The sequence below is a fragment of the Hippoglossus hippoglossus genome, chromosome 4, assembly GCF_009819705.1.
Source record: "Hippoglossus hippoglossus isolate fHipHip1 chromosome 4, fHipHip1.pri, whole genome shotgun sequence".
Classification (NCBI taxonomy): Eukaryota; Metazoa; Chordata; class Actinopteri; order Pleuronectiformes; family Pleuronectidae; genus Hippoglossus; species Hippoglossus hippoglossus.
In genome coordinates this window covers 9,519,011-9,533,659 of record NC_047154.1, presented here as the reverse complement: position 1 = coordinate 9,533,659, position 14,649 = coordinate 9,519,011, and the positions used below count along the sequence as shown (strand labels likewise).

The window sequence follows — 14,649 nt, the reverse complement described above, 5'->3', positions numbered from 1 at the left end:
GTCCGTACCTTATGTTGGATTGTTTTCTTTTTGTAAACAAACTAATCACTAATTACAAATGACCTCAGCTCTCTCATTTAAAACCAGTACACACAGCACAAGACCCAGTAACTGCTTAACTTTAGACATCGTTCGCACCAGTATCTGGTCAGAACTGGATTCACTTACTATGATTTACAAACTTCCCTCAAACTACAGTCTTGTGTTCCTCTTAGAGATTTTAAATCACTACTATCTGATGTTTTTGATGAATCTTATGACTGTCGTTATTCATTAAATAAAGATTTTTGTATTTGTGTTAATTAATTGACAGGGATCATCTCTGAAAATATGTCAGATAAATGGTTTATTTTCTTCCATACTTACTGAGCACAAAAGAAGAATCATTCTCCTGTTAGAAGTGTGTTCAGTTATTATCGTACTTATTTTTTAAGTCAAGTACATATGAACATAGAGACAGCAGTACTATGAGTGATTTATATTTTGTCAAATATACTCTCACTTTATAATAATTAATGGCAAATATACAATTACCTAAAATGTGCTGGGGAATGTTTAAGAGCTCAACAGATTTCCATGAAATTGAATGAAGGGTTGAGGCATGACGAGAGGAAGAACCCATTCAATTTTTGGTGAGGATCCAGGAATTGTATTTCACTGTCTTCAACAATGCATTTTTTATTTTTATATTGATTTGTTAGAGGATAAATTCATAAATCTTGATGAAAACAAATCAGACATGTTTAGGGAACTGTTTGTGTGAAGATCCAAATAAAATATATTTAGTGGATTTAAATATGGTTTCATAAGGGCATTTTGAGCCCGTACACTCTACTTAGTGCCATTCTAGTTAATAAAAACAATAAATTAACCGTGATTTAACTGGGAACCTGCTCTGAGTCTAAAAGTTCTGTAAGAAATGTTAACAAAGGAATGGAAGGTTGCACTAAATTCCAAGTCCTGGACTCTTGAACATATTCTCTCAATGACCAGCACTATTTTGTAATTAGACAGTTTTGCTTTGAGTGATTCATATTTAGTGTTATATACTCTCACTTTATAATATTTTGTGGAAAATATACAATAACCTAATATGTGCTGAGTTGTAGGAGAACTGTAGGTCAGGTTTTTTGGGGGGGGATAGAAATAATAGAAATAATTTAGTTTATTTATTTATTTATTTTTGTGTGGGGAAACTTCTGTAAGAGTCCAAAAGTTCTGCAACAAATGTTCACAGAATGGAAAGTTGGTATGCTGATGATAACGCCAACCTGGCAACCCAATGTTCCGGATAAACTCGCGAGATCTCACGCCGTCGACGGGATTAGCCTGTGGGAGTTGTAGTCCAAAACACAGAGTACGCTGCCCTAATTCCTTCAAGACCTTGAGCAGCACAAACAGCGCTGTGCGCAGAGAGAGAGCGAGAGAGAGAGAGAGAGAGAGAGAGGCGACGAGCTGCAGAGTTTTCTTGGAGGCCTTCGTCTATAAATACACAACCCAGCGATCTGCGGCTCCACACCTGTCTCCTCAGAAACACACAACAAGACGACACATCGGAGCCTGGGGCAAGTTGACGACAGCGAGTGCAGACAAGAAATGTGTGCAAGGATCCGCAGGACACAACAGCAGCAGCAGCAGCAGACTGGTGACAACACAACACAACCGAGCTCTGTCAACACGACAGCCTTTTTCCACACGACCCAAGGTAACACAAAGAACCAGTGCACCACTGGATTTAACTGCACTAACCATGCACGGGCCTGTCTCTTCATTCTGTGTAGTTTATTTATGTGAGGTGTGGTCACCAAGTTATTTAACTGCGCCCATTCAGGGCATCGACAGTTTGATCAAGTGGGATTGATTTATTATTACAAACAACGTGTCCGTCTCTTTGTTTAATGGATGTGTTGTTGTTGTTGTTTTCCTGAAATGTAATACCGTGTTTACAAGTCAGGCTGCTGGGTGCGCGCAGCCACGCACTGTGATGAGGATGCGCGGGCAGTGCGTGGCCGTGCGTGGCAGGGGGCTGTCACAGTGTTTTTTAACAGCCCTCCTCATGTTCTCTCACCTGCAGCGTGTCGCCCTGAATGAGTGGCTGGGTGTCTGAGAAGCTGTGAGCCGCACACATGGCCCACGGTGTGCACGAGCACCAGAGCCGCCTGCCCGTGCCCCAGACCACGGTGCTGGCTCTGCCCCCTTCCAGCCAGGCCAAGGTGGGTGCTGCTCCTACACCACAACGACCCACTCACACGTTATGCTGCTGGAGCTCATGTGGCATCTGTTCATGTAAGAGCAGTCCGGGCATGGGCTGCATTGTAAGGGTCTTATTAATTCAAGCCCAAGTGGGAAATTGGGGGAAATTATAGTCATGGGCCAAAGAGCTGGAAAGCAGGCCTGCAGCCAATTATCATTCTTTTGTGTAATACTTTAAAGAGCAATTCATTTTAAATGTCACCCTCTCCGATATTGTTCCTTATCCGTTAAAGTGGGAGTGTGTAGAGTTTAGCTGAACAGCCCTCACCTCATCCTCCCCTTGCAAACATGAGAGAGAACCTGTGGCAGTCTTCAGTTTTCATAAAAAAAACTCAAAGGGTGTTTAGTTTGTAAATAAAACAAACAATTTGTATAATTTAGATGAATCACGCTCGTGAAAACGTCACAAGGATGGTTTTATATAAAATTTCTGTCATCAGACCTTTCACCTTAATCTTACACACCTTACACTCCTTGCTGCGACTCCCAAGCTTGGCTCAGGGCCATGTGGCTGTTGTTGTGTCATGCAGTAAAGCCGTCCTGGTACTATACATACTTCTGAAGGACAGGCCTCTCCCGGTGCATAGCTTTAAATAGCAGGGAGGTGCCTGCTAATCTCAGAATGCACTTAGTTTACAAAGCGACGCAGCAGGTAGCATGGTGGCAATGAATGAATGAATGAAACGCATCCTTACAGATGATATTCTAGTTTTCATGAATGAAGCTTATTTTACGATAAATAATATTAACAATACATTTTTATACAACACTTCTCAAAATAAAGATACAAAGTGCTTCACAAATAAAGAAAAAACTGAAGTAAAATAAACTAAACAAATAAAAACATAGTCATAAAAGAACAACACTAAACTTTTTAAACGCATGACCACCCATAAAAATGATAAAACAAGAACTAGCCAGAATAACCTGATTCAAAGGAAGCCACTGACTCCGCCTGCTGTATTTCCTCGGGCAGGGTGTTCCGGGGCCTCAGGCTCTTATTACAAAAGCTCTGTTCCCCTCAGTCTTCAGCTGACAATCTGGAAAAAAGTTAAAAGGCCCCTGCCAGAGGGTGTAACTTAGGTGATATAGTGGTAAAAGATCCACAATATACTGAGGAGTCAGACCATGAAGTGACTTGTCAGTGTTTTAAAAGAGCCTTAAATCTTTTCTGAAACATACTGGAAGCCAGAGTGAAGGGGCTGAAACCAGGGTGATGTGTTCCAGCCTGTTTGTTGTGGTTAAAAACCTGAATGCTGAGTTCTGCACTGTCGATGAAAAAAATTCTATTTGGGAATAAATGTATTAATAAATATACAAGATATGAGCTGGGGACTGAATAAGAGCAGATTTTACAATGAAGTTACAGCTACAGGTGACCTTAGACAGATACTGTACGTAGGTAGATTAACAGGTTATATGCAGAGCTGTAATAGTTATGACGCATTGAACTGGTTATGGATGCGAATGAATGAAATCCAAAACCGTGTCCACCTCCCTCCTCTGTTTTAATTTGTGACACATGTTTGTGTCAGATGTTTGTCAGATGCTTCTCTTATCAGTCAGTGGTATTGTTTATCGGGTTCAACTTCCCCATCCAGCCGCACGAAGGCTCACGTGTGCGCACACACACACACACACACACACACACACACACACACACACACACACACACACACAGTCGTGTCTCCATGACTTCTGAGCACATTACATTGACTTATATGGATTTCCTGAAGACTTATTATAACATAAACCATAGTGACTACTTGCCTTAACCTATAACCTTAAATATGCCTTCACCTTGAAATGTAATGATTAACATTTTGGAGACTTGCTTTTCGTCCCCATGAGCAAGTCAAGTCCCCATAATGTGACTGTGTAAACCTGCACAAACACACAAACACACACACACGTTTCTACATCAGTTGTGTTATCTCTTGTGGTTTCATCACAAACAGTTGAGTCACTCTTCTGTTAATCTACATGCAGATTTTGCTGTTCTGTTGTTAATTTTGCTGAGTGATAAGACACAGGATAGACACTGGTCTTTGTCCACACTTTAATAAGGTAACCACTGGAAGGTCAGGTCAAGTTGTCCTGTGTGTTGTAAATTGTGTCTGTGTGTTCAAACAGGACCTGAGGCCCAGATTCACAGCTCTGGACCTACTGCTGTGTGGTGCGTTCGCTGGAGCGGTGGCCAAAACCGTCATTGCACCGCTGGATCGGACTAAGATCATTTTCCAAGGCAAGAACAGCTTTCTAAATATATAGTGTATTAATAAATAGGCTACGTGTCAGTGACCTATTTATAGGCTGTTGTGTCATACTTCGAACAGTAAATGCTAACACAGTTTTTCCCTGTTTGTACCAGAAAATTCTCTGACTGTTGTAACTGCTCTTAACTAATTGTTAATCCTCTTAGTAGATGTTTAGCCTACATGGGACAGTGTGTGTAGGTGGATGTTGTTCAACCACGAGAGTCACTCTGTTCCTTGTTGTTTCACAGTGTCCTCAAACAGATTCTCTGCTAAGGTGAGTTCAGTTGTCTGTCTATCGGAAAATCACTCACTGATTATGAAGCTGTAATGGTAGAATGTATTCATTATAAAATAATTTATCAATGAAAGATAAACAATTGATTGGATTTCATTTAGCAAATATGAATATCAAACAGTTGATTATTACTGCTTCACACATTTGTGTATTTACTTACTTTCCTTATATATCCTTAGATCCCCAATATTTTGACCAACAAAGCAAGAAAAACATACAGTAAACAATATAAATACACTGGTAATTAGCTATTGTCAACACATTTAACACATTTTGTCATTATTTTTGACATTTGGTGCCAAACAATTGATTTGTAAGTATATTGAATTGATAAATAATTGTTAATGTTAAGTAAAGTAAATCATTTTAGGTTTCAACCCAAGGAGGAACAGTATATCTGTAGTATTATTTCCCAGACAAACAAACTTCATATGTGGGTCTACACTTTATGTTATGATTATTAGAATTTTACAGCATCTACTGCTCCTAACAACATACTGTGTGTGTGTGTGTGTGTGTATATATATATATATTTTTTTTTTTCACTGTGTATCCAGGAGGCCTTCAGGCTCATTTACTGTTCATACATGAAGGATGGGCTCCTCAGTCTGTGGAGGGGAAACTCTGCCACCATGGTTCGGGTCATGCCCTACGCTGCCATCCAGTTCTGCTCCCATGATCAGTACAAAAAAAAGCTGGGAAACTACTACGGCTACCAGGGAAAGTGAGTAGAGAAAATGCGTCTCAGCAGTAATGACTTAATCCAGTTATTTATTTGTATTTATGAAAACATCATGGAGAGTTGTTTTTTTTAGCCCTGCTGGTGGTGTGGCGCTATAGATGTCAGTATAGGTCTGTCAGTTGAATAAAATAATCTGAAAATAAGGAATGCATTGATATTAACTTAAAGATATTCATGGTCCCTGGAGGATAATTCGTTTTTTCAGCAGCATCATCATCAGGTTGAAATATCATTTGCTCCAAAAATTGATATTATAGTTTGTGACCAAAAACCTGTAAAACTAACGACATTCTCATTGGCCACAGCATGTTTTGTACTTGGTGCTAATCAGAAAATTCTAGCATGCTAACACGCTTAGCTCATACGGTGAAGTGGTGAATATTATAACTGCTATCATTGTCATCATTAGAAGGCAAGCATGCTAACATGCTAAGCTATTATGGTGAACATGGCATATCATTGTCATCATCAGAATGCTAGCAGGCTAACATGCCTAGCTAACAAAGAGAAAAAAATGGTCAATATTATATCTGCAGTCATTATAATCATGAGCATGCTAGCATTTGGTACACTGCAAAAATGCCCAATCAGATTTAAGTGAAAGCGTTTAATAGCTCAGTCATGTATTTTAAACTGCTATGTTACGTGAGTTAATTACACATTTAATGAAATAGTTAATAGTTCATGTTAATTAGTTGTGTTGTGTTGTTTGTTTCAGGGCTCTGCCTCCTTTCCCACGTTTCCTGGCTGGCTCTCTGGCCGGCACGACTGCGGCCATGCTCACCTACCCTCTGGACATGGTGCGAGCCAGGATGGCCGTCACAGCCAAAGAAATGTAAGCTAATATCTCCTGGTACCACAACACACACTAGTCCTATTGTCGTTTGCGTTGAAACAGAATGGAGTCCATTGAAGTAGTTTCTGAATGTCTCACAACACCATGCTGAATCTCTCCCCATCGTAGATTCTGTACTCTCATACATATTTAGCTACAGGCTAATTTAGTGGGTCCAACAAACTCAGTTACTAAAATGTTGTGCAACTAAATACATTTTTCAATTACAGGAAAGCAGACGGGAAAACGTAGGTAAATTAGCTTTAGCAAAAGTTAGCTGTGATTGTACTCGAGTTAGCCTGAACTATAGAATCTGCAGTGCAGTTTGGTGTTTACGTTTGTTTTGTGGTTCCTGCAAATTCTACATGATGTGTTTTTTACAAGTCGCAGTTTTCTTTGATATGATGCATTTAATGTTCAGATTTGGATCTTAGTTATTCATTTACCAAATGATGTCACACACAAATGAAATTCATATTAAACAGTTGTTAAATAATGTTTTTTCTCTTTTTTCCAACAGGTACTGCAACATCATGCACGTTTTTGTGCGCATTTCCCAAGAGGAGGGTGTGAAGACCCTTTACAGAGGTTTCACCCCCACTATTCTGGGCGTCATCCCATACGCAGGCATCACATTCTTTACATATGAGACACTCAAGAAGCTCCACACAGGTAACGAACAGGAGTATTTTTTTTTCTGCGTTGTGTTCATGAAGTTGAATTTTAAATATTTACAGTAGCTCAGTGGGTTTAGCTCATTCTTCCTTTGTGTTTTTCCTTCTTTGTAGAAAGAACTAAGCGATCCCAACCGTACTCATATGAGCGCTTGGCCTTTGGTGCCTGCGCAGGCCTGATTGGACAGTCGGCCTCGTACCCTCTGGACGTGGTGCGCAGGCGCATGCAGACAGCCGGCGTTACCGGCTCATCCTACGGCACAATTCTGGGGACCATGCGTGCGATCGTAACACAGGAGGGAGTTATACGAGGACTATACAAAGGCCTGAGCATGAACTGGCTTAAAGGGCCCATAGCCGTGGGGATCAGCTTCACCACATTTGACATCACACACGGCCTTCTGCTCAAATTGCATCAGACGGACTACTTCACCCACTGAATTAGTTGACAGTGACTGAGGGGAAGCACCAAGCACAGACGAGACTGGTATGACGGAGGTTGTCAAGTCTGTCACGTGGCAATAATAAGTGTCTGCAGCCAGTGCAGGGCCGTCCTGCTGCACACTCCTGTCCGCTTCACACAGGGGGGGGGGGGGGGGGTTGTGGGGTGTGGGTTAGGAGATCTAGTGCGCACCGAAACACGGCATCTCAAGCTTTGATAAACGCACACGTCAGCTGAGTGAGGACGGTCTTCATATATTCATTCACATAATCACAACCTTGTTATGAATTGTGGTACGATGGAGGTTACTAAAGTGATTGACGGGTGGATAACGGCTGTTTTGTTTTTGATGGCTAAATGAGGAGGACTGTTTGTGTCGCATTGATAAGTTACGCTCGCACTTTATAAGAACTGAATGGTTCTTTCAGCCTAATCTATCAACTGAGAGAACACTGTTTTTAATCAGTTCTTTTTTTTATAACATTGATTATTTTATTATTCTTTTTCCTTTCCAATAACCCGACCATGCAGCGTTTATGATCTGTGCCTGGTAACAAAAGGGTGACTATACAATGTTTTTTTTTGTTGTTTTTAAGTTAAAATTGTATGATTGTGCCTATGTGGAATTGATTTATGGAACAAATGATTGTCGTAGGGAGATCATGTCAGCAGGGCTGCACAGTTCCACTGTCCACCCAGCACTGAGTGTGGTAAAGTATTATAAAGTCTATAAGAGATTAATCAAATATGAAAAATAAATCTATATATCACAGAAATTGATTTATATAAATAATATAAATATTTCCTTTTTGTGCTGTTCTCACACTGTTGTGCATGGTCTATCATTGCTTTAACTGGATTGTTATTAGGCACCATTTACTTAAAGCAACTAAATATACCAAAGCACATAACACAGTCGTGAATCTCATGTTATGTAAAGGTTAATCATACTATCACTACTAATGTACTCGTAGTACTTCTACAGATGTTTACAGTTGTCTCAAGCTTAAATGACCGTGCAATAAAGTGTCCATCCACAACACTGAGCAGCGAGCCCTTTTGTCCACTTGGGGGAGCAGTGGGATAAGCAAAAGTGTTCCCATCGTTAGTGACAGTGGTCTTAAATGTGAAATACTAAATTCCAGGTTGTATAGTTACAGTAGGTTTCTACGAGACGCACAACGAACTGCAGCCTTCAAATGTGCTCCTTTTACAAATTCAGCTGAAAAATAACAGTTAACATACAAAACAATATCACAAACATAAAGTGAATCAGTGCTTTGCATCTTTTCAGGTTGAAACTAAATAATGCTTTATTTAAAAAAAAAAAAAAAAACCATCAATGAACAATATCTCTAATATATCATATCTGTTTGGGTAAAAGTCCAACCACTACCCATTCGATTGATAACTTCTGACCTACATGGGTGCGACACCGCCTTTCCTTTCTTCGGCAGGAGATGGCAGCATTGAGTGGCTGTGGTTCTCCCTGTGTGTTGGCCCGTAATGGAGGTTAGTTAGGCTCTGATCACCTCGTGGCCTGAACTTGACCTGCCCTCTGCTCACTGAGACACTTACTCTCATTCCACTCCTGCATTTTCATTCAAGCGTCCTGTGTAAACGAAGAACTGCACATTTTTCAATAGTGCTGATACTGTTTTTTAACTAATCTATCTTTAATGCTGAACAAAATGATGTGAAACAGAAAACTACAAAATGCCACCAAGACAAATTACTCACTAATAGATAGTATATTACAATTGATGTATTGTTTTTTTATGATATTTTATACACAGGTATTACGATAACAAAATTATGACGGAAGTGCAGTTAAAAGTAAAGTACAATAATTGTATATACATGTTTTAAGAATCAAATCATACCCCTCTTTTAAGTATTGTCTATAATTTCTTGTCATTTATTTGAACTCTTTTTAAACTCTTGCATGCAACAAAAAAACATATATAAATTTAGTTACCTTTGTATTGTAGATAAACATGAAAAAAAACCAGAATACATATTTTTCATTTATTGAAATGTTTCCATCACGCACAACATATATACAGTACATACAGGATTTAGATTGCATGGTTTATAATTCCATAAAATAAATGTGACCTAAATGTGACTGACACAGATCGATAATATATCTTATATTTTTTAACTAATCAATCATTTCTGTTTCATATCTATTAAAATAAGAAGAGTATGGTAAAAAAGATAAATTCAATATATAAGAGTATATGGTATTCTGCGTTCTGCCAGTTATTTCTTTCTGTCCTCATCCTGTTCTGCTGCATTGGATCGTGTGCATGAGCTGTGACAAACTGGGAGTAGTATGTGCCCAGTGTGTTGCACTGGTTAAATATCATTCACCACCTGAAAGCTCTTCTTCTCCCTCACCACGCCGTCTCCTGAACTTCACATCCGAGTGGCTGGATGGAGGGAACCTTCCCTCCGTCCATCTGTCCATCCCTGCGTCTCTCATCCTCCCTGCCTACAAATGACCTTGACTGTGAATTATGGGATATCCTGCCACCCTACAGTGTGCAGCCACGCAGCCTGGTATTGCAACAATTGCAACAATACCACATGGGTGGATAACATGGTTGGAGGGCGGGTGCCTGAGAGAAGAAGAAGCAGGAGGAGGAGGAGGAGGGATGGAAAGATGCTTCTTGAAGGCGGCGTTGCCATAGGTAACCTGGATCTGTGCCAGGGGAGGGGTGGTGAACCATTTGCATGTATTCAAATCTCGCATGAATAATTCACTTTGAAGCCCCTGCTGGAGCGCGGGCAGACAATAGCTGCTCACACACACATACAGACGTATAGTATATGGCCGAAAAATGCACACAATTACGCCCTTCACATGCACAAACCTCGCCTGATCCGTGTGTGAGAAAGGTGAGGAGGTTAAACTGGGAGACACACAGGAATAAAGCCCTGTTCAGTGCTAAATCAGGTCCAGATGCATTGAGACAGTGGCTGCGGCTGTAATATCGCTTTGCGTGTATTTCAGATTGCGTAAAAGGAAAAAAACACTCTGCTCTGGTTGGTCAAGGCCATCTCTCCCCAAAACACAACAGATGGTGCATAACCAGGCATAGGGGCTGTTTAACTTTGAGCTTTATGGTAGATGTCATAGTACAGGAGGCGCAGGAGGGAACATATGGTACACTTACACACACACACACACACACACACACACACACACACACACACACACACGTTCACACCCTTTTGTGGTTCCATGCTGAAACCCAGAATCTGGTCCAGAGGCCTGCATCAGAGTCGGCTCCTGCAGCACCTGGCCCCTCGTAAATCCAGCAGCGTTAAAAAAACGCCTTGAGAGACATTTTATCCAACAGAAACGGGCCTGTAAAGGTTTCCCCCGTAAACCACCCTTTAAAAAAGCCCAGAAATGAGTGAGAAAATATCAAACCTACGGTGCCGTGACTATAAAACCCACTGAAGAGCTGCAGTAATATCAGACGCATGCGGGATATTTACAGGTGCTATAGGGACGTCATCCTCTCCTGTCACCAGCCCTCTCTCTCCCCCGTAGCTGAGTCTTGTTAATTTTATAAGATCCAGCATATTGCCACTTATCGGCTGGCAGCGTTGTAAAAGCTCTGGGGGTCAGTGCATTACTGAGCTGCTGGGCTCCGCTCTTCCATTAGAGGGAGTGTTCAGGCTGCGTCGGCCTTCACTCAATCAAATGCAGGCTCCAAATGGCTGCTCCAAGTGCAGATGAGGGGGCACAAACACACACATGCACACACACACACATGCACACACACACAAATGGAGACTCCTTGAACGCCTGGTTGTGAAAGTATAGTATACGCATAAATCTGAGCACATAAATCTGAACACACACACACATATATGCAGTATGTGCTACCTCTCCTCACTGGAGGTGGACGAGTGTGTGTGTGTGTGTGGGGGGGGGGGTAACACATTAATTTGCATGGAGTGTTTGCATTTATAGAGAGTAAATGTAAAGGTGCACGTTCTCGTGCTGCAGCTGGCCACTTGGCATTTGGGCAGATTTGACCCTGAGGGACTCCTGCTTGAATCTGCAGAGCAGGTGACACGGACGAGGGCTGAGCAGTGAGGACCACAGCAGCAGCAGGTCCAGCTGCTGCCAAAATGGAAACTTAAAGAGAATTGTTGTGTTTGCCGGAACATGCAGAACAAAATTATTTTCCATTCAGGTCATTTTCATGCCACTGCGTGTGAAGGTCATAGGAAGCTAAAGATGAGTGTTAATGGGAGTTACTGTGCGTTCCTTTCTCACACTTAGCAACAATGACCTTATGATTAATATGCATCTGCCTTAATTTTCCTTTTCCCCGGGCCGCTCTGCTTCTCTCTGAAATGCATGCATTGTCTTTTTTCAGATCTATGACCAGGTGTTAGTTCATTTTGCTTCATGTTTAGGATATAACTTTGATATTCATCTCACAAATAAAAGACAACATTGTTATGTATTCATTTTTGATATCAGTCAGTCAATGTGAAGGTGTTTCATGTATTTTTTAAAGATTTTATTCAATTTTTTCTCCACGCAACTTCACATTTCTGAACACTTAGCATGCATTGAGAAAAGGGGGGGGACCCTACCCCATTTATAAACATGTATGTTTTGCATGAGAATGGCCGGGGTCCTGTGAACCTTCTGCTCCCTGTGTCCACACTCAATGGCATCACAGCAGTTAGCATGACAAACTATAGGCTCCAAGTTCTCGGACATTTCAATGCAGCCTGGCCCCACCACCCCTTGGGCCCCCACCCGTCCCCTATCGGTGTCCTGACTCCACCACTATAACCCTTTTTTTTTTGGCAGACCCCCCCCCCACGCCCCCCATCCTCAACTTGCTCCTCTGTATGCACTATGGGCTGAGCCTACACTTTTTGTGAGGTGTCTGGAGGGCGACCAAGTTCAGGGGGAGCTGGGGAGACGAGGCCTGCATGCACACACACACACACACACACACACACACATGCATGCATATATATATATATATACAAAGAAAACAACAATGGTGGATTTATCTCTGTTATTCTTACATTTTTAATTCACCAAAGAGTTCAAAAAAGAATTTTAAGCTCCACATGAATTTGACTCATTAAGTTCATATTAAATCTTTTTCACTCTAACATCACACACGATTCCAAAATCAACGTTTCATTCCGCATGAGAGCAGTCGTTAGGGTATGAAATAAAAAATCGGAAGTTTCATTTTGTGATGATTTATGCTGTACGGGCACATCACTGGGCCGAAGCACATTTCTACTACACACACGTGCTGCATAAATACATGTACCGTCTGCAATGTAAAAACACACGCTCCTGCTCGGCTTCATTATTTTACACCCTACACCCGTGATCGTGTACGTGCTGATTCAGGGAGGAACACACACATTGTGTCATGTTGTGTGTAAATCCTCAGGCTCCAGTCGTTGTGAACATCTCTGTTGTTTCGTCACGTTTTAAATAAATGAGTACAATAAACACCGGATTGTATTGTGTTTATTGGTGTTTTATAGATACACAGCAATTCCATGTTGTCGCGGAAATTGTCTTCATAAAAAATAAAGGACACATCAGCACTGAATGACATCATAAATATACTGAAATACTCTGTCGCACGAAGGACAATTAAGACATTATTTAATGAAGCCGATTTGGAATTTACAGTATCTCCGAACACATTATAGTAAATAAATAAAACCCCTCAGATTCTCATTTTTAATGTTAATATGTCACAAGATGTAATAACAACCACTGTTCAATTAAAAACAATAATGAAAGCATAGTTTCTGATGTCAGGAAGAAAAAATATAGGCTTTATTATCATGGCTAATAATTTGAGCGCTATAGTTTTTACTCATCTGAACCAGTATCATAATTGCCCTGTTATTATTGAACGATATAATAACGTGCTCCGCTCCTTTAGTTCTTCTTCTCCGGCTGTAGAATAAATTAAAACTGTCTTGATTCGTGCATCTTCCTGTTTATGTTATATCCCTCATGAGCAAATTGAACCAATCAGAGGATGTGAGTGTAAAGTAAATGAACAACAAAAGGCCAACGTTTATGACAGCAAAATTATATAAATTATTTGGATTGGTTTAAACAAAAAAAGGCTATAATTTAGAATGTTTTGGCTGTTGTTTTATTCTATTCAGCCTGTTTATTCCAACACATTTAGCTTGTCATAACAAAAACAACAGCAAGTCCTGAAAGGTGATTTTTTTTTTTTTATCTTACGCACACGAGGAAAAAATATTACATCTCAACACCCTAGAATTAAAATAGAAAGAATAAATAACATGATGTTAATTCTTTTTGCTAAAACTCATAAATCCTCCCGGTTGTCTTCATGTCTAATGAGCTGTGGGCAGCTCGGTCCTGCTGTTGAAGGCCTTTGTGTTGTTAACAGACAGGATGTTAGAGACTCTCCATCGACAAACAAACAAGTGAGCAATTAAAAGACAATTAGCCGACCCCCCCGAGGCTTTGTGCAGCTCAGTGAGAGGCTGTTTTTACAACTCAATGAGCTGTCACACATCAGTGCAGTGGAGGGGTTAGAATGACTTTTATTAATTAAAAAAGAAAAGGTTGAAAGTTTCAATTTACAGATTTATAAAAATTCTGATATTAATGTGTTACAGTCTTGGCCCTTACAACACAGAGAAAAGTGCAAGATGAATGTCTATAATTCCCTGAAATAAATTTAAGAGTAATTGAAGGGATTTTATAAGACTATGAAGAATAAAAATAGGTGAGTAAAAGGCCAAAAAAGGGAAAAGCAATTTTATTTTTTAACACAAGCTACATTTTTTTACGCTCGTCTTCCCCATGAGCAGCGAGCAGGCCCTCCTGTCAGAGTCGTACACTGTATACAGACTGCATGTGACATGATCCGTAACTCTATCTATAGGTGTTATGGTATCATTCCCACCATTAAAGAGGTTTTCCACCTTCCCAATGACCTCCGCCTCGCCTCACAGGACACAGAAAACGACCTGATGGCAAAGTCTTTCACTGTACAGAGGGTATACTGAAATGTGTGTGTGTGTGTGTGTGTGTGTGTGTGGGTGTGTGTGTGGAGCTGGTCACTCCGCGTACAAACTCTCTTTA

General features: G+C 40.6%; 1 protein-coding gene across 1 annotated transcript; it reads left to right on the top strand.

Annotated features, from left to right (window-relative positions):
• Positions 1-1,348: 1,348 nt before the first annotated feature.
• On the top strand, positions 1,349-8,539 carry LOC117760464 (mitochondrial coenzyme A transporter SLC25A42-like). Its single transcript, XM_034583508.1, has 8 exons — positions 1,349-1,705; positions 2,075-2,213; positions 4,387-4,498; positions 4,760-4,785; positions 5,364-5,530; positions 6,267-6,383; positions 6,904-7,055; positions 7,172-8,539. The coding sequence occupies exons 2-8, from the start codon at positions 2,127-2,129 to the stop codon at positions 7,495-7,497; spliced, it is 987 nt and encodes a 328-aa protein (XP_034439399.1). The 5' UTR covers positions 1,349-1,705; positions 2,075-2,126; the 3' UTR covers positions 7,498-8,539.
• The last annotated feature ends 6,110 nt before the right edge of the window (positions 8,540-14,649 follow it).

What these genes read in the sequence shown, in the direction of transcription:
- LOC117760464 (XM_034583508.1), top strand. Translation starts at nt 2,127, where the DNA reads ATGGCCCACGGTGTGCACGAGCACCAGAGCCGCCTGCCCGTGCCCCAG. An exon ending in CCCCTTCCAGCCAGGCCAAG is followed by an intron (nt 2,214 to 4,386) that starts GTGGGTGCTGCT and finishes GTGTTCAAACAG; the next exon opens with GACCTGAGGCCCAGATTCAC. An exon ending in TACTACGGCTACCAGGGAAA is followed by an intron (nt 5,531 to 6,266) that starts GTGAGTAGAGAA and finishes TGTTTGTTTCAG; the next exon opens with GGCTCTGCCTCCTTTCCCAC.